General features: G+C 40.3%; 2 protein-coding genes across 2 annotated transcripts in view; both read right to left on the reverse strand.

Moving 5' to 3' along the window:
* Positions 1 to 9640, reverse strand: part of LOC110201814 (uncharacterized) — a 73888-nt gene extending 64248 nt beyond the window's left edge. The window contains 2 exon segments of the mRNA XM_078151863.1: positions 8059 to 8293; positions 9508 to 9640. Of these exon segments, the coding sequence (XP_078007989.1) occupies positions 8059 to 8091 (33 nt within the window). The 5' untranslated portion in view covers positions 8092 to 8293; positions 9508 to 9640.
* Positions 9641 to 19804: 10164 nt separating this feature from the next.
* Positions 19805 to 24628, reverse strand: LOC144457170 (uncharacterized). Its single transcript, XM_078154514.1, is given in 1 exon segment — positions 19805 to 24628. A coding segment is annotated over 1 exon segment (2010 nt). The 5' UTR covers positions 24411 to 24628; the 3' UTR covers positions 19805 to 22400.
* Positions 24629 to 25806: the final 1178 nt, after the last annotated feature.

Genomic DNA, 25806 nt, shown 5'->3' on the forward strand with positions numbered 1-25806 from the left:
ATATGCAACAAAGCTACCATGTAAATTTCTTTTCTTTCTTTCCCTGCCACAACCATAGCGACATCTGCCATGTGTATGCATATATATCTATATGTGTGTATATTTATGTACATGCAAATATATAACCATATATATGTGTGTATATACACAAAATTATCCCATACATACTATTTGTCAGTTCTTTCTCTGGATACAGATACCTTCTGTCTTTATATGCCCTTTATTTCTAATTTTGTATTTGTAATAGAATGATTGATTTGATCAAACTCTTCTGAATACAATATTGCTGTTACTGTATGCAACATTGTCTTGGTTCTGCTCACTTTACTCTTCATCTGTTTGTGCAAGGCTTTCAATGCCTTTCTAAGATCATTGAGCTCATCCTTTCTTACAGCACAATACCCTTTCATCGCAACCACACAAAACCCATTCAGCCTTTCCTAAAATGAAGGGGGTCCCTGTAATTTCCATTTCTTTGTCATCACAAAGCAAGTTGCTGTAGATGTCTCAATCACATTCAAAGTGATATAATTACTATCTTTCAATTTTTGTCCATCTTATTTTTACTCATGATTTTCTTTCTTGCCCTCTCTTTTTACCCTATTGCTTTTACTTTTTCTTCACTTCACATCCTCCTACCCCCCAATTCACCCACCATTCTAAGAGTCCTCCCTCCACTTCCCCCAATTTCAAACCACAAGGCCTCCAAAATTCTCCCCATCCCCCTAAATCCCACTTCACTCACCCTTCTAAAAAGTACTTCCCTGATCCTCTTCCCCAATTTTCTCACCTCTCTACATATTCAGAAGATTTCTACACCATTTGAGATATACATTTTTTTTCAACCCAGATGAGACTAAGGTTCCAACATTATCAGCCCTCTACCCCTACTCGCTTCCTCTGTATTAGTTCTTTTCACACCCCCTTTTTCCAATATCATTTCTCTTTTGACTTTCCTACCCAGTTTTGCTTTTATAATCACCCCATCATACACAACTAGCCAACACTTCTTTCAAACTACCTTAGTAATGATGACAGTTATAAGAATACTGATAACTTTTCATATAAATAATAAGTAAACAGTTTGATCTTAATGGGGCCTAATAATCAGTCTTTAATATTTTCCTTATATTTCTTTTGGATCGTTTATTTTCAATTTTCCAATGAATTCTGCTCTTTTTTTTACAAACCTGAAAGTTTTTCAGTTCATCAAATAGCCCCTTTTTTCCCCTTTCAGGATTATACTTAACTTTGCCAAGTAAGTTATTCTTGGATGCAATCATAGCTCTTTTGTTTGTTGAAATATAATGTCCCAAACCTTCAGTCTTTTAGAGGGTAATCTGCTAGTTTTGTGAAGTCCTAACTAGATTTCCACAATATTTGAATTGTTTCTTTTTCTGGTTGCTTGCACTATATTCTCCTCAACCTGGGAATTTTGAAATGTGGCTATGACATTCATGTATGTTTTCCTCTTAGCTTTACTTTCAGGTAGTGAATGGTGGATTTTTTCTCTTTCTACTTTACCTTGTGGTTCTAGAACTTCAGGTACGTTTCCTTAATTTCTTATTTGTAAGTCACATGTTCTAAAGAAAATTCTGTGAAAAGTCTATGTGAAGCTGGCAGGCGCATAACATTCTGGGGGAAAAAAGCCCATTTAATGTGATCACCTGAAAGAGAACAAAGTTAAAGAAAAAATCTGGTTTGTTTCCTGAGTGGTTGAAATAAAGTCTTATGTGGATGAAAATATGTGAAATCTAGACTGCTGTGACTCAAAAGAGATGGTCTCCAGCCAAGTGAAGGAGAGTTATCTGTTGTTACATTGAGGGCTTGAGGTCACTCTGTCATAGCCAAAACATCTCATGATTTTGCTTTAGAATTGCTTTTATTTGTCTATGTATGACACATATTCCTTAATTATAAAATTCATTACCTAGAAATGAAAGCAATTATGAAGAAGGGTAAGCTAGGTGTTCTAGTAGATAGAGCACTGGACTTGGTATCAGGATGATCTCATGTTCATAAATTCAAGTGTAGCCTTAGAAAGTTACTAGCTGTGTAACCCTGGAAAAGTCACTTAACCCTGCCTGCCACAGTTTCCTCATTTGTAAAATGAGCTTGAGAAGGAAATGGCAAACCCCTCTAGTATCTCAGTCAAGAAGAACTCCTAATGGTTCATAAAGTCTTGAACATGACTGAAATGATTAAACAACAACAATGTTGGAAAGAGGAGTTCCTTCATTGCTTAAAATAGAAGCAATCTTCAATTACCTTGGGTTTTCTTTGAGCTAATTCATCAGAAAAATGTTGCCAGTTTCTTTATGAGAAATAAATGATCTAATTATACATAGAGAACTGTAGAAACAAAATGATTCATTGAGAACCCCGACTCAAACAGCATTAGTCAGTTCATTATGATTTTATAAGAAGTAATGATCGTTAGTAATGATGTTAATATATTCATCTAGTCAATCATCAAATATTAAGTGTAAGAATAAACAATGTATTAATCCATACCTTGTATAAGTCACATATGAATATAAATTCTAATAAAAGGGCCCTATAATAGGCCTCAAACTTCAATTCAATGTTCATTACTTGTTTACTAGCTATGAAGTTCACTTGCATAACTACAAGAATGCTGACAAAGATATCTCTGTTCTGTTTTGCTCAAATTCCATGACCAAACCAAGCATGGGTGGTGGCATGGTATAAAAAGTCCCCCCATATCCTCCTATATGTACTTGGAATGTATGTAGAGATTGTCCCATCTCCTCCTGCTTAAGCTAAGGAGGAGCCCATCCATCTTATAACCACTTCATCAGTGGAGATATTCCCTGCTTCACACAACTCATGACCCTGCTGACAGATCATTTTTGCTTCTTATAGCTTAAGAGTCTTATGTCAACCAATGGGATTCTATATTTTGCATAGCTGAATTTAAAACCTACTGAATAGTTCATAGACAACCCAAGGATCACAGGTCTCCCAGTACAAAATGACTGGGCAAAAAAAAATTGAAACAACCATGGAGGAAATATTCAAAGAGAATTGGCCAGAACTTCTGAACATAGAAAATGACATTCCAATTTTCAAAGAATTCAGAAATCACTTCCAGAAAAAAACCCATTGGATGCCTTCTAGAAGGCGGCAGTATAGGTCAGAAATTTCCAGGCTCTCTGGATTTCCTCCACAAACAGAAAATCACCACAAAATGAATATAGAAAAGCAAAAATAAAGGCAAAAAGCAGTTGGAGGGCAACTTGAGAGCACCTCATTGAAGACCCCAGGGGCTGAGTGAAGAGTAGACACCACCAGGCTGACTCCCCTGAATTAACAAACAGTAGTCCTAGGAGACTAGGCCTCAATTTCACCTCTGGAAATTTTACATCACAAACTTCCATCTGAGGAAGAGCAGACAGTGAGGGAAGCTAGAAAGACCCACTGATGTTTCCAGAAGTCAAGCCTAGCAGTGCTGAGCAGACATGACCTTGAGCAGTGGCTGTGGGTGAGAGGAGCTAGAAGAAGCCCAGTGAGTGTGGTACCACAGGGAGCAAGAACATTTTCAGGACAGTGTGACTGGGGCTTAGGGGAGCAAGAGAGGAGGTCCTAAGGTGGAGCCCCCAGAGAGAATTCAGAAAACAAGAGTAAGGAGGACCTGAGGCTTAGAGTAACATTACCCATCAGATTTGGATTAAAACTTGATTGTGATACTAAAGCTGCTAAAAGTAAAATGAGACAAATTTAAAACAAAAAATGAGTAAGCAAAGGAAAAGAACCCAACCACTGATAACTACTTTGGTATGAAAGAAGATCTGGGTCATATTCAGAAGGAAATAGTGAGATTACAAAAGCCACTCCTATCCTGAAGAGTAAAGTCAATTGGACACAAACTCAAAAAGAAATCTTAGAAGAACTTAAAAGGAGTTAAAAGACAATGAGGAAAAATTAGAAGAAAAAGAAAGTGAAAAAATTATGAAAAGAAAGGAAACCATTTGGGAAGAGAGATACAAAACCATAAGGAAGAAAATTTTATTGTAATGTGTTATGGACATGACATGCTTATTTTCTTCCAAAAATTGAAATTTAATAATGATTAAAAATAATGCAAGACTAATGCAAACCCACTAGAAATGGAGAGGAAATGGAATGTGTTCCAGAGCATGCTGGAGTACAAGATGTAGCCCAGCATGACCTATCCTAAAGATGTGAGCTTAACAATATGGGACAAAAAGTGGATATTCAATAATGAAGAGGAGTCTGAAACATTTTTAGAAAGAAAACCAGAAAGAAGATTATTTGCTTATAGAACAACCCAAACTGAACAAATACAGGAGCAGTGAACAAATGTAGACAACAGCAGTAGCAGAGTAACAACAGGCAGACCAATAAGAGATTTCTTTCTCAAAGTACACAAGCAGACAGGGATGAAGGAGGAAATCTGGTGGAGGTACCAGTGTAGAGGATGACAGGGGGGATTATGGACAGAATCTTCTGACATCCTGCCTGTAGCAGTGTTGAGGGCTGATCTTAAGAGTCTGATAAGGGTTTAAGATCCAAGGCAGAGTTTGACCTCTGCCCAGGCTTTTACCCGTAAGGGCTCCATGATTAAGTGGTACGGCTCTTCAATCCCTTCCTGATTAGGAGGCCCCTGAGACATTCCTTCTCACTCTTTGAACCTTAGATTTACACATTCACTCCTCTATGCAGGTGGCACCAAGGCACCTGGGAAAACCTTGGAAAATGCAACCCAATCTAGGAACCCTGATAACGAGGAAATTCATGTTGTCACATCCTCAGCAGATGTTCTGGGAGTATCTCATGGGGAGGACTCTTTGAAGTTAGGCTAGATTTTCTCTATATATACTGTACCCTCAGATGAATAAACTGAGTCAGTAATTCTGCTCCGCCTGGCCCATGTCACTAGTTATTACACGCCTCTCCATTCGGTGTACAATCTGGTTGCTGGCAACACAGCAGAAGGTCCTTTTGTGGCACTACATTACACCAAGGGAAGATGCATGAAAGGGAGGAGGAGAAGACTGGACAGGAAGAAGAGAGTGATATGACAAGGTCTCATCAAAGACCAGAAATTGTCAATTCAATTCCATATACATTTACATTGTGCTAGGCACAATGCTAAGAACTGAGGACACAAAAAGGGGTAAAAGACAGTCCCTGCCTCAAGTAGGTCACCATTTAATAGGTGAGACATCAAGCAAACAAATATATACAAAGCAAGTTAAGTCCAGAACAAATAGAACATAATTAGAAGAGAGAAGGAATAAGAATGAAGAGGGGTTAGGAAATACTCCCTTAGCTTTTTAGTTGTTGATTGGAATTTAAAGGAAGACAGTGAGGTTAGTAGTCTGAGCTGGGGTATTCCAGGCATGAGGACAGCCACTGAAAATGCCTAGAGCTGAGAGAAGACAGGAGGCCAGATCCATTGGATTAAAGGATAAATGTTTGGGAGTAAGCTGTAAGAAGACTAGAAAGGTTATTGGGAGCAGGGGGAAGGAAGTAGGTTGAAAATGGCTTTGAATGCCAACAAGAGCATTTCCTATTTGATCTTGGAGGCAACAAATAGGGAGTCAGTGGAATTTATTGAGTAGTGCAGTGACTTAATCAGAATTGCATTGTAGGAAATGATTAGTGGCTGAATGGGGAATGGCTTGGAGTGGGGAGAGCCTTGAGGGAGGCAGACCCACCAGTAGGCTATATTAGTAGACCAGGCATAGGAGATGGGGCCATGCACTAGAATGGTGGTAGTGTCAGAGGAGAGAAGGGGGTATATTCTAAAGATGGTGCAAAGGTGAAACTGACAGGCCTTTGCACCTTAATGGATATGTGGGGAAACAGAAGGCCAGGATGACTCTGACAGAAATTGTTAATATAATGACATAAATTACTAATACAACATGTAATGTGGATTTCCACTCCCTTAAACAATCCTTGTAAGGTCAGCTTTCAGTAATGTCCTAACCTTCATACTCTTAAAAAATTTACTTTTGATTAGGTTGAACTGAACCACACATTAAGATCTCCCCACCCTCCCACCCCTACCCAGGGAAGTTGCCTTGTGGGGAGCCCAGCTCAAGAGCTCAGCTTCTAGTGTCTTTGCCCTCTGACATTGGGATTCAAGGTATGAAGGGCAGAGCAGCTGGAATGAGGTGGCTTTCCTTGCCTGGATTGCTAAGGGCCACTGGGGTCTCATGACCAGGCTTGCTACTTCATACTGCCTCCTCCCTCTGTTCTCCTAAAACTATAAAAACTTTTTCATGGGTCTCTTTGATTGGGAAATACATTGGACATCCTCTAGGCTGGTAGGTTGCTTCATTCCTCAATTCATACCTTTGATTTATTTCAGGACTTCAAAACTCCTAGATGGGAATGGGAAGATAGTATACACACCCCTCCTTAGCTCATACCACCTTGGCAGAACTGAAAACTTACAGTGAGCCCTCCACCCTGAAAGCAGAGCATCACTTCAGTGAAAAGTTAAAAGTCAAGGAATAGGGAGGAAAAATGAATAAATAACAGAAAAAATTATGACTATAGAAAGTTACTGTGGTGACAAAGAAGATCAATGCACACTCAGAGGAACACAACAAAGTCAAAACTCCTACATCCAAAGTCTCAAAGACAAATCTGGACTGGTCTCAGGCCATGGAAGAGCTGAAAAGGGATTTTAAAAATCAATCAAGAGATGTAGAGGAAAAATTGGGAAAGGAAGGAGAGTGATACAAGACAATCATAAAAAACAAGTCAAAAGTTTGGTAAAGGAGGTACACAAAAATCCTGAAGAAAAGAACTTCCTAAAATGTGGAATTTACCAAACAGAAAAGGAGGTACAAAAGGTCTCTGAGGAAAATAATTCCTTAAAAATCAGAATTGAGCAAGTGGAAGCTATTGGTACTATGAAACATCAAGAAACAATCAAACAAAGTGGGGGGAAAAAAAGAAAAACAGAAGGCAATGTGAAATACCTTTCCAATGGCTCTCTTCCATGATTGGAAAGTTCTCTATCCTGACCCTAACCCTAAACAAAAATGCCTGGTCTGGGTTTCCTTCAAGTCTCAGCTAAAATTTCACTTTCTGAAAAAATTATTGTTCTGGTCCCCAAAACTATTAGAACCTTCCCTTTCAGACTTAATGCCATTTTATACCCTACAGAGCTTGTTTGGACAAAGCAGGTGACTTGTTGGGGCAGTTCAGTGGCACTTTGGATAGAGTGCTGGTCAGGGACTGAGGAAGACCTGAGCTCCAATATTGCCTCAGACACTAGCTGAGTGACCCTGGGTAAGTCAGACTTAACCCTGTTTGCCTCAGTTTCCTCATCTGTAAAATGAATTGGAGAAGGAAATGGCAACTACTCCAGTGTAGTTACCAAAAAAAAACTCCATATGGGTCACAAAGAGTCAAATGGAACTAAAATGAATGAACAACAAGGTGACATGTTGTCTCTCTCATTAGACTATGAACTCCTTGAGGGCAGGCACTGTTTTTTCCTTCTTCTGTGTCCAGGGAAGTTTTGAACAGGGCCTGGCATAAAATGGCTTTTTGGGGCCCCTAGAGTTCCCAGCTGTATGACCCTGGGAAAGTCACTTAACCTTATTTCCCTCAGTGTGCTCCTCTATAAAATGAGCTAAAGAAAGAAATAGCAACAGGGATCTCTTCCAAAAACAACCCAAATGGAATCATGAAGATTCAAAGAGTCAGACAGAACTAAAAAAAACCCCAACAACAATAACAAATGTTTACTGATTGGACCCAACAAAGGATAAAGGGGAAGGATTCAGGGAGACCTGGGAAACTTGCCTGACCCATTCTAACGAGGGAGAACTTCAGAACAAACAAGGGAAGGAGGAGTCTGTGCTCCATATGCCAGAGTGTCAGTGAACTAGTTTAACACAGAGAAGCAGAGAGCAGGGCAGTGTTGTTACTGCCTTATTCAATTTCATGCCTATTTTTGGAGAGAAATGGTCCATAAGGAAGGTATTCCCAACTTCATAGACCATCCTCCATGTCTAACCCTAACCCTAGTCAGAAGACTGCACTCACCTGGGGTGGGGGGCTGTGGCTCCCAGGGGCCATTCCCTCTGGCTCCAGGCTCCTGCTTTGGGCCTGGCCTTGGTGCTTGGCAGATTGAGCTGGGCAGGGAGGAGAAGAATCCCTATGGGGTAGGTCTTTCTCTTCTCTTCCTAGGCAGGAGGCTGGCCTGCAGGGCTTTCCAGAGAGTGAAGTCCCAGAGGAGTTACAAAAGCCAATGCCTTGCCCTCAGGGGAGAAATTCCAACCTACCGGGGGAAGAGGAAGCAGGGAGGGTCCAGCTTTAAAATGTAGATGGCCTGAACAGGAAGACTACTTCCCTCCCTCTCTTACTCCTTCTCTTCTGCCCTTCCCCTCTCCGTTCTCCCATAGAGATCCAAAAGCCTGAGGGGGCTTGGGATCCCAGATGGGATGAGGTCAGAGCCTCAGTGGCTCTTAAGTTAGAGCTCTCCCTCCAACTGGCCCTCTGCCCTCCCTGAATTCCCTCTGTCTGACTCACACATTATGTAGATAAGAAACTGACTCCTTAAAAAAAAATAAATTTAAAAAATTTAAAAAAAGAAAGAAAGAAACGGACTCCTTGATCTAGGAGAGAAGCTAAGCAAGGTTGAGGATTGGGAAGGCTCTTGAATGGAGATACCAAGGAATGACTGGGGAAGCCTGAGACTAGGACACAAAATCCAGTCTGGAATTCAGCCCCCTGGCATGGCACCTGAGGCAGGGAAGCCTGAAGCCTGGGTAAGGGGGGAAGGACTATGGTCTGGGAGGCAAGACATTCTAACATAGCTCATGGCAGGGAGGTGGGGAACACTGGACTGATAGAAGGGCTCCAGATGCACACTGAACCTGGGGAAGCAGGATGACTGTGTCCTGAGGTCTAACTAGGAGCCAAGGAGGACTGTTGAGATTTTCTGGTAGAGCTTAGGCTTGGAATCCCTAAAGGGAAACTGGAGACAGGGAGCCAGTGCCTGGGATCTGATAGGGAACCAGCCCCAGAGCCATGGGTGCAGAGAAGAAAGATCAGAAAAGAGTTTTGGAAACTGAGTCCAAGGTGGCATCCTGGGGGGTAAGGGAGGATTTCTGGATCTTCAAAGGAGGCAGGATCTGAAGGCAAGACAACAGAATTTCTAACCAAGAACTTAAGAGATTAGTGGATCTGGATAGGAAGGCTGAAATCAGGATTCCCACAATCCTACAGGCAAAGTCTGAAGTCTGAAAAAGTGTTATCCAATGGTAACTGTGGGGAAGGTGAGCCAGGAATTTAGGAAGTTACTGGGAATCTGGAGAAGGTTTAGGGGCAGGGAGCTCATTCAATAGCCAGGCTTGGGAGGAAGGTGTGCTACTGGCCAATTTTTAATACACTCACCAAGAGGTCAGATGAGAATGAGACCCAATGGCAAGATCAGCCAGAAGAAGCCTGGAAATATGGGGTGGAGGGTGGGGAACTCTGCTTTAGACCTACCTGGGACCTGCAAGCACAGAGCTGGCATCCAAAAGGCAGAGCAATGAGCTCCGGAGAAGGCAGAGAGATCTCAGATTACTAGGAAGAAAGGAAAAAGATTTGAGATGCCAGAAAGCAGAGCAGTCCAGGCTCAAAGACTTCCTCCTTCTGGCCAGCCCACTATGGGAGGGTCTTCCTATTCCCAAGAGTGCCACCTTGTCCAGCCCCTGAAGGCCCCTGGATGGCTGGGCCCTTTCCACCAATCACACCCAGGGCTAGGACTCAGAGACCCTGATTGCTCTCCTCCCTAAGCCCTGCCCTCCATCACATGGAATGCCTCTCCAGTGCAGTGATGCCTTTTGCAGTCCTAAACTCCTCCCAGGCCTCCAAACTCCACCCCAGGGCTCAAATTCCAGCTGGGCCACTACCCATGAGGCTGCTGATCTCTGTGGGCTCCTCCTCTCCAGTGTCTCCACCCTTTCCTCCCTCCCTTCCAGACTCCCTCCCTCTTCCTGAGTGGAAAGACTGCCAGGATAAAACTGCAGCACCAGAGTAACTGAAAGTAATACTCCAAGCTACAGAGGGAGTGAGGAAGCAGGTAGGGTCAGGCTTGGATACGAAGATGGTCTGAAAGGGGAGACTACTTCCCTCCCTCTCTTACTCTTCTAACTCCTCTCCTCATCCTTCTATAGAGTCCCAAGAGGTACAGGGGACTTTGGGATCCCAGATGGGATGAGAGCACTCAGAGCCTCAGTGTCCCCAGAATCAGAGTTGCCCCTCCAGCTGGTACTCTGCCCTTCTTGTATTGAGAACCAAGGAGGAACAACAGTCTATGAGTAGTAGTAGCTGCCCCACTGGGGACCAAGTGGCCAGTTCCAGTTGGGCAATGCTGCTATTAACTTCCTTCCTTCCTTCCTTCCTTCCTTCCTTCCTTCCTTCCTTCCTTCCTTCCTTCCTTCCTTCCTTCCTTCCTTCCTTCCTTCCTCCCTTTCTCCCTCCCTCATAGGGAGTCATAGCCTTAAGTGTGAGTGTTCTATCCAAAGGAATATTAATGTTGATTGCTTAAACCTCCCAAAATATCTTGAATTTGGGGGCTACATTTTTTTTTTTTGGTGAGGGTAATTGGGGGTAAGTAACTTGCCCAGGGTCACACAGCTAGTGAGTGTTATGTGCCTGAGGCCGGATTTGAACTCTGGTCCTCCTGACTCCAGGGCCGGTGTTCTATCCACTGTGCCACCTAGCTGTCCCTGGGGCTACATTTATTCCTTCTCTACTCATTTATTCTATCATTTTTTAAAAAATTGGCACAATGAACTGTCATCTTCATTCATGATTTCTTAAAATATAGCTCTGCAGCTCAACACCCCTTGCCAGCAAGAAGCAGTTTCAGAAACTAAGACCCTCATCACTTACCCCAAAGTAATTTGGGTCTCATTTGTTTGAGGGGGAATAATGGGGAAGGGATCTGAACTCCTAAAAGGAAAAGGCCATATCTTTGGGATCTGGATGCTAGAAAGGAAAAATCCTGGACTTTCCCACTTGGCCAAATCTCTGCAGTTCACCTGGGGCTATAATCCTATCAAGTGGCCTTTCATTCAGGCTCAGAAATGAAATGCCATGCTCTCCTCATCAACTCTTACACATTCACAATTGTGATGCCCATCTTTAATCTGTTGCAAAGTCCTGTTGATTCCACCTTGGTGACATCTTTCACATATATCTCTTTGTCTCTCAGTGCTGTCCCTTTCTTGGTGCACACCCTTGTCCCCACACCTGAGATAATGTCAGAGCCTGCTGGTTGGTCCAGCTGCCTATCTCCCCCCAGTCCAGTTCTTCCTCCACCCAGGTATATAGTTCATCTTCCTAAAACTCTCACCTGACCATGTCCCCACCTTCTCCACAACCTCCCCAGGTAAAGTATCAAATACTAAACCCTCTCTAGGGCAGGTAAAGCACTTCATCACCTCCCCCTTTCTACTCTTCCAGTCTTCTTTCACCCTTCCACCTTCCCATATATGTTATAATTCATTGGTCTGGGCCTCCTTTCTGTCCCAGGGACAGGATGTTCCACCTCTAGACCTCATGGTTTTCCTTGCCATCCCTGTTGCCTAGAATGCTCTCCATGGCTTCGCTGAAGCCCCAGCTACAACCCACTTCTCACAATAAGCCTTTCTCAGCGCTCCTTAAACTTAGAGCCTTCCCTCTTGTGACTAGCTCCTCTTTATCCTGTCCACAGTGGGTTTCTACATAGCTGTTGGAGTGTTCTCTGCCCCACCACACTGTGAGCTCCGTTAGGGCAGGGGATGTTCCTTGCATCAATTTGTGTGCTTGGTCCTGTGCACAAGGTCTGGAACAGGGTAGGCACTTGGATGTTTGTTGACTTGAAGAAAGTCTAGGAATGAAATCATGTAGGATACCCTAATCCTTTTTTGTACTTTCAGAAGAATTCCATGCCCCCAAATTCCAAACAATGACTTCTTTTAGGATCATGGATTTATCCCTGGAAGGGAGCTGAAAGGCCATGGAGTCCAAACCCTCATTTTATAGGTAGAGAAACTGAGGTTCAGTGATTCAGTGACTGACAAAGAAAGCCACTACTGAGAAATATCTGAAAAAGATGTCCGAGTCAGTGGTGTTTGCCTTTTGAAATTGATCTCTGCTTGTGGGGCACAGGAGGCACTGTCCCACACTTCGTGTGCTGGGGGCTAGGGGTCTGGTTACTGGCTTTGTGTGCTAGTGCCTCAGGTGCCGGCAGTTGGAGGCTGTAGGGATGTAGTAGCTTAGCTGGTGCTGAGCTGGAGCTGGTGGTGTTTGCTGGTGTGTGCCTAGCCCAGGTGGGGGTTTTCTGCATTTCCCTGGGATTACACTGAAGCTTGCAGGGTGGGTGTGGGATGGGGTAGGGGGTGGTCTGGCCACTGGTGGTTGCCTCCTTTCCCTGGGCTGTGCTAGAGCATGGGTAGGTTCACCTGCTGGTGAATGCCTGCCAGTGCATATGGTGGTTCTCTGTGCTGGCATCTGTCAGTTCCCCTGGCTGTGCCAAGGCACTTGGCAATCCTGGTATTGGCACTTGCCTGCTCCACCACCCTAGGGCTGAGGATCTCCCATTGGTTTGCTGAGGTGAGGCTTGCCACAAGCTTAATGGGATGCCTCCCATCCTGTACTGGTCTCCTTCAGTCACAGCAAAAGGGATCTTTCTGGTTAATCCCCCTAGCTTCACAAGCTAAAAGACTGCTGTATCCCATCTTTCTGCTGGCTCCACTACTCCAGGATTTTTTCTGGGGTGGTATTTTCTGGGTTTTTCAAGGTCAGTAAGGGAAGGTGAGAGTTACTTCCTGCTTACTCTGCCATCTTGGCTCCCAAAAGTCAACAAAGCAATTTTTAATCTGTATTTTATTGCATGTGAATTGAGTTTTTAAATGGATATGATAAAATTAGATAATTTGAAAACTGTTAAATATTTAGTGAAGTATATTTAGTTCTAAACAGAGAATAATATTATTTACTATAGCAAATTTTCATTTTAAAATCTTGGCTATTATGAAAGTATGTAAGGTGGTTTAAAGACGTAGCTTCAACATAGTAATGATGATATGAATGATTTTCTGTGCAAGGTAATTTGGAAGTGCATTTACCTAAACTGATATTTGGTTTGTTTCAAATTTTAAATATGTAATATTGCTTAGATGCAGGAGTGGGGAACCTGTGGCCTCAAGGCCACATGTAACCCTCTAGGTCCTCGAGTGCAGCCTTTTGACTGAGTCCAAGTTTTACAGAACAAATCCTTTGTGTGATTTGGGAAACAACTGTATCAGTTTGTTTTGTTTTTAGGAAGTAATTCCTCTTATAGTCTATATGTTAAGAATTGTACCTAAAAAGGAGGGAGGGAGAATAAATGAGTTAGGAAGCTGTTAAGCAATTCTGTCAGCCCTGCTAACCATGTGCTGTAATATTCTAAAGTACTGTAATTTAATACCAATTCCTAAGTTTTGTCTATATTTAAGAGGAAGTTTCACCTGAAGTTCTTAACAATGTGTGCAAGTTTTCCGTGTTGTGTAATCCCTCTGAGTAAATGGGAATCCTTGCCCAAAACAAGGGTATAATCTTCAAGTCTGCTTCATATACAAATATATATATATATATATATATGTGTATATATATATGTATGGATGTATGTATGTGTATATGTATATTGTATGTTAATCTGGAGGTTTATAAACTATCGTATTCACTATCTTTGTGACATTCCAGAATATCATTATTTTCTTAATTTCTAGGAATATATTTAAAGACAAAGGGAGTGGGGCAGCTAGATGGTGCAGTGAATAGAGCCCTGGCCCTGGATTCAGGAGGACCTGAGTTCAAATCTGGCCTGAGACACATAATACTTACTAGCTGTGTGACCCTGGGCAAGTCACTTAACCCCATTGCCTACCTTCCCCTCCCCAAAGAAAAAGACAAAGGGAGGAAAAGATAATAAATAAATTTTAAAGTTGTGGTGAACTTTGTTATTAGGATAAAACTAATTTAATTGGGTATGTTCTCTTGGCTTATAAAAACTGAACTCCTCCCCATTACAAACACCTTTTTGACTAGAGGGAGGTAGTAAATAGGAATTTTGTGGCAACTAGGAATTTAGTTTGTTATAGCACTTCAGGGATTTATTTATGTTACTTAAAGACATTCTACCCCAACTCATTTTGATAAATTCCCATTTTAAAGATTTATTTTTGCTTTAAGGTTGCAAAGAGAGATATCAGTCATTTTAGAGGTTTCCAAGTAATTTACTTCATAAAAGTTTAATGATTGTATTTTTTTTAACATCAAGATAAGTTTTAAGCTGTTTTTAAGAAAGGGACTTTTACGAAGAAATGTTTTAAAAAATTGTGTGATTTTTACTAAATTTCACTTGGAAGCTAATATATTGCTAAATTACTGTAGTGTGCTGTAAATGGGAGAGATCTTGCTGTTTTGATCTGAAATTTGTAGTCATTCTATGGCCTAAGCAGCAGTTAAATTAGTGTTTGAACTTGTAATATGTATGGGATTCAATTCCCAAAATATCTCATTCTTTCAGAATAAGTATAATTAGAGAAGGATAAACAAACTTGTGAAACAAAGATGTAAATCTATTAAATTGTGAGGTTAAAGTCAAGAACCTCTTTTGTATTTGTTTTAAGAAATAGGATTTCAGCGCAGTCATGTTAGTAAAGAGTAGTAACTAACGAGCTATCTTGTGTTATCCTGATGGGAAATCTGATTTCACTTATGTTTGTGATTTATGTTGGAATTAGAACATGTGTAGAAATGTGTGCAAACTACTTTGGACTCACTTTAAAGATGTCCCCATTGTTTAAAAGGATTCTGAGAACAGTAGTGTTTTGGGGTTTTTTTGCATGTGATAAATCTGTGACTGTTACCAATGTGAGATTATAGTGAATATTTACTGTCTAAGACATGTGACCACCTGAAGCTCTGCTTATTGGAACTTGCTATTCAAGACTTTATGGGACTGTAATTTACGACTGTTTTGAGCTTTGATTGGAGATAACTTTCTGAATTGTCATAAAGCCAATAGTAGAAAACAGCATGTGCTACAGCCTGAAAACCAAAAAGTAGATATCTGAACCTGGGAAAACTTTTCAGGATGACCTGGCATGACCTACATAGGAGCCGCCTGACTCATTTCCCCATTGTGCTATTTCCTATCTGAAAAGAAAAATTCCCTACCTGGTCAATTCTGAGCCCTGCTTTAGATACTTGGTTGGTTGCCAGATAGGACTCATGCCTGGAATCAAATAGAGCTAAGGAAGTTTTCCCCTTCTGTTATGACATACGACATTGTTATAGCCATGTTCCTTTCTCCTTTCATAAGAAATTCTATAATCAAGAAGTTTTTTAAGTACTATACTAAATCTATTGAATAATGGATACTGGAACATCTCTGCATTACCATAATAGGATGCCAAGTTATGAATATCTCACAATTTTAACCTATATTTGTGGTCAAATAATAATATAGGGATGATATCCTCTGAAGGGGAAATGATTATTCAAAGTACTATGAGAAACCTGTAAGGTGATAGTTTTTTTCCTAATTAAATGGAATAGTAAATTTTGAGAAAAGCAACAAGATTAGATTTTTTCCCCAAAAAAATTATATATGGATATACCTTATTGGCTTCCAAAGCTTATCTATCATGGAAATTCAGACTGAGTATGTTTTGGTAATAAGTTCTTAAAGTTGGATTTTATACACAAATTGTATGGATAAAGGTGAAGAAAGTGAAATTATTTTTCCACTATTAAAGCATCTGTCTGATAATTTTAAAAGGCAGAAGAGCTCATTTTATAATTGGACCCTCAAGTTTTTAAAAGATTCTTATATCAGGTTCAGGATTTAGGTAAGGATAGAAACAGCAAACTGAAATCCTCTGAAGTTTCAAGATTGGAGAACCAAATTTAAGTGATTGTACTAAATTGTACTAACTCAGAATTAACTAGGAACTTCTAGATTTGGAACCAGAGAAGCAGAACCCTGTACTAGAGCTGTCCTGAGAATAAAACCTATTGTCCAAGAAAAGATATCTGGGGACCAGATAACTACATGAGACAACTGGGATTCAAAAGGTGCTACTTAAATGGACATTGAGAATGGGTTACTGGGGTACAAGGTGACTTGATTTTAGGTAACATTAGTATTAACGATTGTATTGCTTTGCATGGTTTACATCTGCTTTCTTGGTTACCTTGATGGCATGTAAATCTCCATTCTCAAAACTAGTTCATTGTGAGCCCTCTGAAGACCCTGATCAATAACAGACTTAATCTAATCATGCACTTTTAGGAATTGTGAGAAAAACTTTATTGCATTGTTTGAACCTAGCCCTGTGTGGCTGGAAAACTGGACCATCTCTATGTGCCTTTAACCAAGGACCTACATTATGGTGTTTTCTCTCAATTGTCAACCCATATGTCTTCTAAGGGCCCCTTATCAAGTCCTTCTGACCATGCCTAGAGCTGCCAAACTTGTGGGAATAGACTCCTAAACCTGTCACACCTAAAACCTTTCCACTGAGTGGACATCTAAGCCCACAGGAGACCTTGCTCTTCAGCTCTGTAGGAGCCTGAAGGAGACAACATCTGATGTCTTTCCCAAGAGTCCTGACTGGGTCTGTGAGAAAAAGGGCTCCCCCCCCCCCCACTTGAGCTCTGTGTATGCCTAAAGCTGTTTGCCGATATCTTTTGGGAACTCTAGCTTTTGTTTTTTGCTTGCTTTATGCCTCTCACCTTGGCACTCCTTTTTCAGACTGCTCCTGCCTGTTTGCAAACTAATCCCTGATGAAGAGTAAGGTTTTCCCCATACCTTCCTTGCTCTGCAGGTGGTGCCATTGGCTGCCCTTTGACCAAAAGCATGGAAATATGAAAGCTGCTCGAAGCAGCTCATACATTTTGGCTCACCCAAAGTAGGTGATGACCTCTTATTGAATTCCAAATCCTCCTTGCTGTGCTAGTATCCACAAGACTAGATGGAGTTGACCAGGAGCATTCTCAAGTTTATGACTGATATGTACCAGGTACCTTGAACCAGACACTGTCTAACTGAAATCAGTGGGCTCTATAACTTAAGGTGCTGATAGCAAATGGCCCTTAGGCAAATGGAGATTCTGTATGGTACCATTTATAACTTTAAATCCTAAACCGAAATGTCATATAAGATTACAGGCTCCTCTAAGGTGAGACTATGAGCAGCTAATTGGTGCCAAAGTGCATAGAACACTGGGCTTGGAATCAGAAAGACTCAACTTAATCAGCTCAAATCCAGCCACAGATACTAAGTGTATGAACCTGGCCACGTCACTTAACCCTGTTTGCCTCAGTTTCTTCATCTCCAAAATGAACTGGAGAAGGAAATAATCCATTCCAGCATCTTTGCCAAGAACTCTACTCCTACCAAAATGGGGTCACAAAGAGTCAGATATGACTGAAATGACTGAACAACAAATCAGCCAGGACTGTCATGATGGCCTCAAGGCAATCAGGTCTATTTTGATGACAATGGTTTCCATGCTTAGATACCATAAGCTAAAGCCTTCCTTCAGGAGAGATTGCATTAGTGGTGTCTGGACCACGATTGTCACAGGGAAAATCAAGTCAACTGAAGTACAAAGATCTGAGCACTAGCAGTTTATTTGTCAACATGAATTTACTGAAAAAGAGGGCCAATGGCTTCCCCATTGAGCTCAAAGTCCTGGGCCAGAGGCAGTTTTGTCCACCACTAGGTTTTTTGAACTTGACCTTTATGTTTTCAAGAGGTGCCAGGGGTACATTTTTTGCACGGAATTCTAAAGATGTTTAAAAAACAAACAGACCATACACTTTTCACAAAAGTAGTCCTTTGTCATTATCTTATTTTCTCATGTGTTTAGACATTTTCGTATGTTAATTTATGAATGATTTTGTTTTTCAGTAAAAAATACATATTCAAGAAAAAATAAAACAAAGAACAGAAGTTGATAGGTGGAGAAAACAATATAAATGGTTAAAGAACTGACAGCATCATGGAGGCAGGGACAATGTGATTGGCTGAAAGTCTGAAATGTGGGCTGGAAACAGCCCCTCTTTTCACCTTGAAAATATTGATACTTTCCACCTGGATCTTGCAGAAATAACTAATGATAGATAACAAATTTCCTCTAATTGTACAAAAACACCTAGAAACAATATTTCCAGGAATGCCATCATCCTGGCTGATAGACTGACAGATTTTAGGATCCCAAAGTTGTGGTTACATGACTGAGGAATCGATTTATAAACTAATTTCTATTCCAGTTTGATGGCACCTTTGGCAGCTACCTCCAGAAATAAGTATGGAGCAACAAGGGAGTTATTTCTATCTATCTATGATAAACTGGAGATAATCAAAAAGAGGCACTGACAAGTTGGAACACATCCAAAGAAGGGCTGTGAATATGATGGACTAGAGACCATGCCAAATGAGTCGAAAGAACTGAGGCAGCTTATCCAGAAGAAGAGAAAACTTGGCAGGCAACACAAAATACTCATCAAATACCTGAAAGGCTGTCACATCTAAGACCAATCACATTTGTTCTGCTTGAGCCCAGAGGGAAGACCCAGGACGATGAGTGTAAGCTGCAGGAGGCAGAGTCAGCCTGATGGGATGAACAGTGTCCTAATAATGGGCTGCCTTCCTAGCAGGTCTTCAAGGAGAAAGGTTTAAAAAGGCCTCTGCAGGCATGAGTTTGGACTGGATGGCCTCTGAGGGCCCTTCCAACTCAAGATTCTCTGATAAATTCAGTGACAAGGGAACAAGACGCTGGCTTGGGTCCTCATTAGACTCCAGATGAATTTCATCAGAAACCTTTCTTCCTATCAGTGTTTGCCTTTTCTGACTTGCCTTGGTGGGAGGATATGGAGACTTTCTATAGTGCCTCTTGAATTGCTTCCCTATGTCCAACCTGTTGGTCTCTGAACTGGAAACCATTACTCTGATGAGGGTGCTATCATCAGGAACTGAGCCTTTCACTCATTCATAGACAGCATGTGACAAGTAGCCCAAATGCCTCTGACATGGAACTCAGTTCCTTCAGATTTCCCTTCCAACTGAGGGAAGCTTTGTAGATAGAAATTGCCAGGCCTCTTACCTGTTTAGCAGTGGCTGCTTTGTTCACACAATGGTTCTGTTCTTAAGTCCATCACAAAAATCAGGAGGCAGAAACTATCTCAACTTAATGAGAATTTTCTTAACTGTCACATGTAGTGGCCTGGATGTAAGATGAATAAGTGCATATAGGTGGCCTGTGGGAGACCACAAAATTACCCTAAATTGCCCCAATTTTTATATCCTTGATCAAACAAATCCGATTTCTTCCCTTCACCAAAGATTGTTTCCCAGTCAACACAGTATTGACACAAAGGCTTTTCCTCATTCTGAAGACATTCTATTTCTGAGAACAACCAGATGGATTCTCAGACAGTTCTGCGGTTTATGGGCCTATTGCCTCCTTTTTTGGTTTTGCAACCAGGAGGGTGGGCATGGATTATTTTCCTTATCTTACCTTCCTATTATAGTCAGACCCCAAATTTAACCTTCACTAGTTACCTTCATGTTCTAGAGAAAGGCATGTTCCACTGAGCACATTCATAAAGTTTCTTTTCATTACAAATCCCCTGATGAGAGGATAAGAGATGATCTCTGGCTAAAAGCCTTCCCATATGAAGTCCATAGATGGCTTGTACCTAGAGTGAATTTTCTGCTAAGAAGCTCTGTACTCCATTTCAATGCCTTTACTCATTCAGGTCAGTTATAAGATTCCTTTATTTCCTATGGATTCTCTGATGGTAAACAAGGACTGTCTTTAGCCTGAAGGCATTACCACATTGATTATTTTCTTAAGGTTTCTTGCCAATGTATGTACTCTGATATCAGGTAAGATGATCCCTTGGTGTAAAAGCCTTACCTCATTGGTTACATTCAAAAGGTTTCTTTCCAGTGTGGATTTTCCTGTGTTCAGCAAATTTGGACCTAGATCTGAGAGACTTTAAACACTGATTACAGTCATAAAGGTTTGCTCTAGTATGGACTTTCTGATGTTGAGTAAGATGTTTCATCCATGCAAAAGCCTCTCCATATTGAGTAGACTTATAAGGTTTCTCTCTAGCATGGCTTCTCTGATGTTGAAGAAGACTGTTCTTCCATGTATAAGCCTTTCTGTATTGATTACATTCATATGATTTCTCTCCACTGTGTATTCTCTGTTGTCCAATGAGATAGCTCTTCTCTGTAAAAAGCCTTTCTACATTGTTTACAGTCACAATGTTTCTCTTCACTGTGGCTTCTCTCATGCGCAGCAGATTTTTCTCCAACTGAAGCCACAGGGGCCACCATTCATGAATCTTTGCTTGTAATTTTTTTCCAAAGAAACTCTTAGCTCTGTTTCCTTCATTTGTAGTCTGATCTCCCCTCTCCTTCTTAAAAAAAAATCACAATAAAACAAATACAGACCATACACACACATTATATTCCCTTCCCTCCATCAGCAGAATATAAACTCAGCAATTTTCTATTTCTCCAGGAAAAGAGAAAAATCTTAAATAGGAAGAACTAATGATTTGCAAATGCCATTAGCCAAGGATGACTTAATTTACAAAGAGCTTCATGCACCATTACATTGGATCTTCACAACACACCTGTGACACGGATAGGGCCATCATCTCATCACATCCACAACTCTAGCCATGAGATAAGAATGGCTGAGTGACTTAAGCCAAATTCCAACAGCTGATACTAGAACTCAAACCTTGAGAATGGGCATGCGGTATCCACAGTACTCAATAAATTATCTTCACTTTCAATCTTTCCCTTTCCCTATCTGTAGTTTAAACCCATTCTTCATAGATACAATGCCTTTGGTGGACATAAGCTAAATAAGCATAATGTAATTTTCCTGAAGGTCATTTTCAAACTTATTTTTTTTTTCTGTTCCATTATCTGAGGTCACATTCAGAATACCAACATTGGTTTTTTTTGTATTTACCTCAGGGCATGTGATATTCTTTTGACCATTAATTTTTTAAGAAAGCCATTACTTATTTCTTTTAAAAATATATATCTTTAAGTGTCTCTGGTCACTAAAATAAAATTAAAATCATTCTAAAAAAGAGTTTTAAAAAAATGCATGGATTGCCCATGTCTGAAAATGTGTCTGATACAGGAATTTGAGTTGACACTTTTGTACAGAAGTGGCCAATGTACTTCACTATTGATCCTCAAGGTTCACAAACCCCTTCAAGGATTGTGTCAATGGTCCATGGGATTTGAGCTAAAAATGTCAGGGCCACCTCAAGTGGTAAACAGTTGTCCAATTTAGTTTACAAAGATATTTATTTTCTGGAGCATCAAGTATGTACATGTTTCAACTTTGACAGTAGTCTTTCTGCAGTGATTCCAAACTGTAATGATCAGGAATACACTTCTTTGGGAGACTGTTGAGTGAGCACCTCAAACTCTGATTGCTTCTAACTATGTGCAACATATTCTTTCAGTTTCTCAACTTGACATCAAATTGTTTCCAAACTTGCAGGAAGGTTGGACATTCATGTGCACATGGTCACAGGAATGCAAAGACCTTCAGTGCCTATCGCTGCACCTGAGTACTTCTCATTCATGTGTTACCTTGTAATCACATCTCATCAAGTCTGAAATCACCTGTTCAAGATCTTACTTAGGTTTGCATTCTTACAGCAGTGGTGGCAGGCTATTTGAAAACCGTTATCACCAGCCATGCACAGTAGAGGTCATCACAAAATCATCATGGACCACCACAATCTTTCTACAAAAACAGACCACTCAAATGCTAAGGTTGTTTTCTAATTTGAGATTCTCCCTTGATTATATTACTCTTCTTCTTTCTTGCTGCTTCTTAAAGGAATTGGTTGGTAAGGTGAGTTAGACTATTCATTAGTAATTCAGTAGAGTTTCAGTGAAAGTATAGCCAATTTACCAGTGGTAGAGAAAACCAAGTTATGTCTGAAAAAATTCTATCCTTTCAAAGATTGTTTTGTATATAAATAATAAAAAAAAATCAATATTTACAACTGAAGCTGAAATACAATTGTCATCTAATGCAGTACTTCTGAGTCAATAGAAAAAAAATCTTTGTAATAGTAATTAACAATTCATTTTGACTAGTTAGGGAGTTAAAAAAAAAGAGAATTTCCATCTCTCAGCAGGAGCTTGTCGAATTCTCCTTCCATTTTCCACCTCATCCATGAGTGAACATTTTCACCCTATTCTCTTTAAAAATCAGAATACAACTGGTGGTGCAGTAGATAGAATGCTGGGCCTCAAATCACAAAGACCTGAGTTCCAAGCCAACATCATAAATTTGTTAGTCCTATGACCCTCTCCAATGTGTATTCTCTAATGTAGAGTAAGTGTGGTCCATCCATGTAAAAGCTTTTCCACATTGGTTACTTTTGTAAGGTTTCTCTGCAGTATGGATTCTCTGATGAAGAGTAAGACTAGAACACCATTTATAAGCCTTTCCACATTGATCAATTTCCTAAGGTTTCTCTCCAGTGTGGATTCTCTGATGCTGAGTAAGAGCTCTACTTGTCCTAAAAGCCTTTCCACATTGATTACAGTCATAAGGTTTCTCTCCAGTGTGCATTCTCTGGTGTAGAATAAGACTGGTATACCATTTAAAAGCCTTTCCACATTGATTGCATTCATAAGGTGTCTCTCCAGTGTGGATTCTCTGATGTACAGTAAGTGTGGTACACCACTTAAAAGCCTTTCCACATTGATTGCATTCATAAGGTTTCTCTCCAGTGTGGATTCTCTGATGTTGAACAAGACCATCCTTCCACGTAAAAGCCTTTCCACATTGATTACATTCATAAGGTTTCTCTCCAGTGTGGATTCTTTGATGTTCACCAATACTCTTCCTACATCTGAAAGTCTTTCCACATTGATTGCATTTATAAGGTTTCTCTCCAGTGTGGATTCTCTGGTGTTGAACAAGACTGTCCTTCCATGTATAAGTCTTTCCACATTGATTACATTTATAAGGTTTCTCTCCATTGTGCATTCTCTGATGTTGAATAAGACTGTCCTTCCGTCTATAAGTCTTTCCACATTGATTACATTCATACAGGTTCTCTCCAGTGTGGATTCTCTGATGTAGAGTAAGACTGTTCCACCATTTATAAGCCTTTCCACATTGATTGCATTTATAAGGTTTCTCTCCAGTGTGGATTCTCTGATGTAAATGAATGCTCTTCCTACATCTGAAAGTCTTTCCACATTGATTACATTTATAAGGCTTCTCTCCAGTGTGGATTTTTTGATGTTGAACAAGACTGGCCTTATGTGTATAAGTCTTTCCACATTGATTACATTCATAAAGTTTCTCTCCAGTGTGGATGCTCTGATGTAGAGTAAGACTGTTCCACCATTTAAAAGCCTTTCCACATTGATTACATTTGTAAGGTTTCTCTCCAGAGTGGGTTCTCTGATGTACAACAAGCTGAGCCTTCTTTTTAAAAGTCTTTCCACACTGATTACAGTCATAAGGTTTCTCTCCAGTATGGATACTCTGATGTAGAGTAAGAGCTCTACTTTCCCTAAAAGCCTTTCCACATTGATTACAGTTATAAGGTTTCTCTCCAGTGTGCATTCTCTGATGTAGAGTAAGGCTGGTATACCATTTAAAAGCCTTTCCACATTGATTACACTCATAAGGTGTTTCTCCAGTGTGCATTCTTTGATGTACAGTAAGATTGGTAGACCACTTAAAAGCCTTTCCACATTGATTACATTCATAAGGTTTCTCTCCAGTGTGGATTCTCTGATGTTGAACCAGACTGTCCTTCCATGTAAAAGTCTTTCCACATTGCTTACATTCATAAGGTTTCTCTCCAGTGTGGGTTCTCTGATGTACAATAAGACCTCTGCTTTCCCTAAAAGCCTTTCCACATTGTTTACATTCATAAGGTTTCTGTCCATTGTGGGTTCTCTGATGCTGAACAAGAGTGCCCTTGCATGTAAAAGTCTTTCCACATTGATTACATTCATACTGTTTATCTCCAGTGTGGATTCTCTGATGCAAAATAAAACCAGACTTCCTTGTAAAAGCCTTTCCACATTGATTACATTTATAAGGTTTCTCTCCAGTGTGGATTCTCTGATGTCGAGTAAGAACACTCCTGTCTCTAAAAACCTTTCCACATTGATTACAGTCATAACGTTTCTCTCTCTCTATGGATTCTCTGATGTTGAACAAGACCACCCTTCCATGTAAAAGTCTTTCCACATTGGTTACATTCATAAGATTTCTCTCTCGTGTGGATTCTCTCAAGTGTAGCACAGATTTCTCTGCAATTGATGTGAACAGGACCATCATTCATGAATCTTTGCTTTTGAGTTTCTTCCACAGAAACTCTTAGCTCTACAGTAGTTTCCTTCTTTTCAAGACTGCTCTCTCCTTCTGAAAAAAAGAACCCAACAATAAAACAAATACAGAAACTATCCACATGCATAAATCTATTTATATTACCTTCATTTCATTTGCAGAACATAAACTCATTTACTTTTTTATTTCCTCATTCAAAGAGAACAATCTAAAAAGGGCTGAACTAATAATTTAAAATGCCCTTAGCTCATATCCCAAAGATGATTTAATTTACAAAGAGCTTCACCCATAGTCACAATGGATCTTCACAACAAACCTGTGACCCAGGCAAGGCCATTATTCTCATCACTTTCACCACTCAGACTATGAGCTCAGAATGTCTGAGGGACTTCACCAAAATCCCAACAGGTAAGACTAGAATTCAAATATCATCAATGACCACGCTCTTTGCACAGTATTTGATTAATTATCTCCACTTTAATCTTTCCCTTTCCCTTTCATTGCCTGCACTTTCAATCCTTTCTTCATAGACACAATGTCATTTGGTGCACATATACTAAATATTCAAATTATTTCATGATCTATCCTACCTGTAAGCCAAATATAATTTCCCTGGTGATCAATTTCAATCTTATTTTTTCTCTCGCATTATCTGATGTCACATGTAGAATGCCAACTTTTTTTTTTATTTGCCTGAGGCATAAGAGATTTTGCTCTGACCCATTAATTTCTTTTTGGTGAGGAAATTGGGGTAAAGTGACTTGCCTAGGGTCACACAGCTAATGTGAACTGTCTGAGGCTGGACTTGAACCTATGACCCATTGATTTTTTTAGATAGCCATTACTTATTTCTTTTAAAAAAATCATTAAATTTATCTGCTCAATAAAATAAAATTAAAATCCTTCTAAAATACCCAATTAAAAGAATGCATGGCATTGCCCATATCTGAAAATATGGGTCTGATATAGGAATTTTAGTTCATCATCTTTTTCTACAAAAATGGACAGAGTGCTTCAATACTGGACCTCTTGCACTTCTTCCCCCTTCAAGGTTCACAAACCCCTTCAAGGATTGTGTCAACGATTCAAGAGATTTGAGCTAAAAATTCGTCAGTGGCACCTTAAGTGGTAAATAATTGTCCAGTTTGGTTACAAAGATATTTATCTTCTGAAACATCAAGTATGTGAATGTTTCAACCTTAACAGCAGTCTTTCTGCACTGATTCCAAAATACAATGATCTGGACTACACTGCTTTTGGGAATTGTGCAGCAAGTAACTCAAACTCCGACTGCTTCTGACTATATGCAACATATTCTTACAGTTTCTCAACCTGACATCAAATTGTTTCCAAACTTCCAGAAAGGTTGGACATTCATGTGTCACAG

The sequence above is a fragment of the Phascolarctos cinereus genome, unplaced genomic scaffold (genome assembly GCF_003287225.1).
Source record: "Phascolarctos cinereus isolate Bilbo 61053 unplaced genomic scaffold, phaCin_HiC Scaffold_4;HRSCAF=312, whole genome shotgun sequence".
In the NCBI taxonomy this organism is placed as follows: Eukaryota; Metazoa; Chordata; class Mammalia; order Diprotodontia; family Phascolarctidae; genus Phascolarctos; species Phascolarctos cinereus.